The sequence below is a fragment of the Eurypyga helias genome, unplaced genomic scaffold, assembly GCF_000690775.1.
Source record: "Eurypyga helias isolate BGI_N326 unplaced genomic scaffold, ASM69077v1 scaffold7640, whole genome shotgun sequence".
Taxonomy (NCBI): Eukaryota; Metazoa; Chordata; class Aves; order Eurypygiformes; family Eurypygidae; genus Eurypyga; species Eurypyga helias.
Window position 1 is genome coordinate 35,093 of NW_010223715.1, and position 3,317 is coordinate 38,409.

The window sequence follows — 3,317 nt, forward strand, 5'->3', positions numbered from 1 at the left end:
GGGAGTTTTGGTCTTGCTCATCCCTCCGTTTGTTTTTGCACAGGCAACACTGAGCGTCCTGTTACACTGGATGATTTAAAGAAGCTTCGATACCTTGAGTGTGTTGTGAAAGAAGCCCTTCGGCTCTTCCCTTCAGTTCCACTGTTTGCCCGTACCTTGAGAGAGGATTGCTATATTAGTAAGTAGTGTCCTGTGTTTGCCACTTCATATCCTGCTGCCACCTCCTCAGTGGAGTTGTTTTCCAAGTGAAGGGCAGCGTTGTTTTATTTTTTACTGTGCTGTTGTGTATGGAAAGTTACTTATTTGCTGTTGTTTTGACTCTTCTCCCTTTTCCTTTTTTCTTTAGGAGGATATCAGATACCAAAAGGCACAAGTGTTGTTGTCATAACTTATGCCCTGCATAGGGACCCTGAGATCTTCCCTGACCCGGAGGAGTTCAGGCCTGAGAGATTCTTCCCTGAAAATTGTAAGGGAAGGCACCCGTATGCTTACGTGCCCTTCTCGGCTGGTCCCAGGAACTGCATTGGTAGGTAGCTGGAGAGGAAGCCCTTGTACTGTGGCAGTGCTGCTTCCGGTGTGGTGACTGTGGCAGCAGAGTGTATCAGAAATTTAAGTCTTGATGTGCCTGCTGGTTGTGTCCTGTCCTGCCCTCCTACCCCTGAATTCTGGGCACTGTTTTGCCTGCAAGCCTGGTGCTTATGCTGCCACATTTTGTTTCTTTCTAAACGTTTCCTTTCTTTCCAGAGGCCAATGTCTGTCATGCTGGTGTTTCTTCCTCACTCCCTGTGCAACCTGGTAGTACGTTAGTGGGCTCTTGTGTTAGGACAGGACTGCTTCCAGATTTCTGATCCTCAGCGTCAGCAAGACTGAGTGAGAGAAGGAAAATGTCCTGCACTTGTTTTGCTCTGGAAACTTCTCATCTGTCTATTTTGTGATCTCACGGTGTGCCACCTGGGCACACCACCAACTCATATTCAGCTGCCTGTTGACCAACACCCTCAGGTCCTTTTTGTCTGGGCAGCTTTCCAGCCACTCATCCCCAAGCCTGCAGCGCTGTAAGGGGTTGTTGTGGCCCAGGTGTAGGATCTGGCACTTGGCCGTTATGAACCTCATAAGGTTGCCCTCAGCCCATTGATCCAGCCTGTCCCGATCCCTCTGTAGAGCCCGGGGGAACACCACTTGTGACAGGACGCCAACTGCATTTAACTCCGTTCTCCACAGCTCGTTGGGCCCAGCCATGCAGCTAGTTTTTTACCCAGTGAAGAGTGCACCAGTCTAACCCAGGAGCAGCCAGTTTCTCCAGGAGGATGCTATGCGAAATGGTGTCAAAGGCTTTAGTAAAGTCTAGGTAGACAACGTCCACAGCCTTTCCCTTGTCCACTAAGTGGGTCACCCTGTCACAGAAGGAGATCAGGTTAGTTAAGCAGGACCTGCCTTTAGTTAAGCAGGCCTTTCATAAACCCATGCTGACTGGGCCCGATCACCTGGTTGTCCTGAACATGCGCTCTGATGGCACTCAGGATGATCTGCTCCATAACCTTCCCCACCTTTAACCAGAGCCCCAGGGATGCAGCAGACTTCCCTAAGAAGTGGGTCCAGTCTGCCTATTAGGCCTTCTGTTTCCTGCAGAAGGGAGTCTCCTGTGACACCAACACATAATTTTTCCCTACGGAAGCAGTTTTGGCACAGGGCGTAGGCCATATTAACCTTGGTGACACCTCCAAGCTGGATGTGCCATCGTCCTGGCCACTGTTGGGTTCCGCTGGCAGAGCCTCATACCTGTGGTGCAAGGGCCCCGGGAAGGTGGGGTGGTCACAGAGGAGAGGCACCTCCTGCGCCAGGCAGGATCTTGCTGCCATTGCCCCCTGTCCCTTCAGTCACTGCACTCAGCCATGCAGAGAGGACAGGGAATCCTCTATATCGTGTGTCCTGTCTGCCTGTTGGGCCGGTCCCAGGGAAGGTGGGTGCTGTTTCAGTAGTCTGGTTCTCTCTCATGCCCTGATACTCCTCACCCTCTCCCCTCCTCCCGGGACTCTGTTACTAAGCGGAGGATCCCCCTCCCCGGGCACACCGGGGTGATCCCCCAGCTGCCATCAGGCCCTGTCCTCAGAGCAGGGCACAGCCCGCAGCCGGACACCTGGGCAGCAGAGCTCTGCCTGGGAGGCTGCATCCATCGTGGTGGGTGCCGAGCTCAGGGAGGCCATGGCTTTCTGCTGGCTTTCTGGATACCATTGTCCCCTGGTCAAGGTGACAGTTTCAACACCCTTCCTCCATGCCCTCACATGCAGAGGGCCATTCTATGCCCTTGCTGACGCACCATGCCCTGTTTGCCCATCCTGGTTGTTGGTGTCCCCTCAGGGCCTCTTCTGTTGGTGTGGGAGGCTTGGCTGCCACTGCCCAGGTCTCATCAACTGCTGTGGGGTGAGCTGTGGGCTTCTCAGTTCCCCTGAGGTTCCCTGGTCCAGGTACACAGAGGCACAGTCCTTGCTGTCCCGTGTTCCTAGAGGTATCACTGTGAGCATGCAAATGCAGCAGCTCTTGATGCAACTTGACAATAACATCTTTTTTTTCTGCCCTTAATTTGTAGGTCAGCGCTTTGCACAAATGGAGGAGAAAACTCTTCTAGCCCTCATCCTGCGGCGCTTTTGGGTGGACTCATGTCAAAAGCCAGAAGAGCTTGGTATGACTGGAGAACTGATTCTTCGTCCAAATAATGGCATCTGGATTAAGCTGAAGAGGAGGCCAAGCACGTCTGTATTAAGCTGAAGAGGAGGCCAAACGCTGGATCAGAATGAAAGGAAATTAGAGATTTTATTTTTCCAAAATCTTCCTATCTGTTTAGGCTAAGATTTTATTCTTTTTTAAAAAATCAGATATTTTGATGACGTTCCAGCAATTTGTTGAAACTAGGGTCATTACAGATCGTTTCATTGAAGAAGATGTTGTAATAGCCCTGAATTGCTCTGCTTTTCTAGTACATGTGAACTTCATCTTTGAAGCACAAGTCTTTAAACATCAAATCTTCGTGCCTTATCTACTTAGATAAAACTATTCTATTGCAACTGTGCAAAAAAACTTAGGTGGTGGTAGTGACAACAGTGATGTCTGTGATGGAGTGATCTGGTTATGTTCCATAGCATTAGTGAGGCAACCCAGAGAGGTGGTGGAGTCTCCTTCCCTGGAGACTTTCAAAAGCTCCTGGAGTTGTTCCTGTGTGATCTACTCCAGGTGATCCTGCTCTGGCAGGGGGGTTGGACTAGATGGTCTCTAGAGGTCGCTTCCAACCCCTACCCTTCTGTGAATCTGTGAACTGATAG

General features: G+C 50.8%; 1 protein-coding gene across 1 annotated transcript in view; it reads left to right on the top strand.

Annotated features, from left to right (window-relative positions):
* The window catches only part of LOC104508114 (cytochrome P450 4V2), a 16,097-nt gene extending 13,331 nt beyond the window's left edge, over positions 1-2,766 (top strand). The window contains exons 9-11 of the mRNA XM_010149666.1: positions 44-178; positions 347-526; positions 2,588-2,766. Coding sequence (XP_010147968.1) covers positions 44-178; positions 347-526; positions 2,588-2,766 — 494 coding nt within the window. The remainder of the gene's footprint in view (positions 1-43; positions 179-346; positions 527-2,587) is intronic.
* Positions 2,767-3,317: the final 551 nt, after the last annotated feature.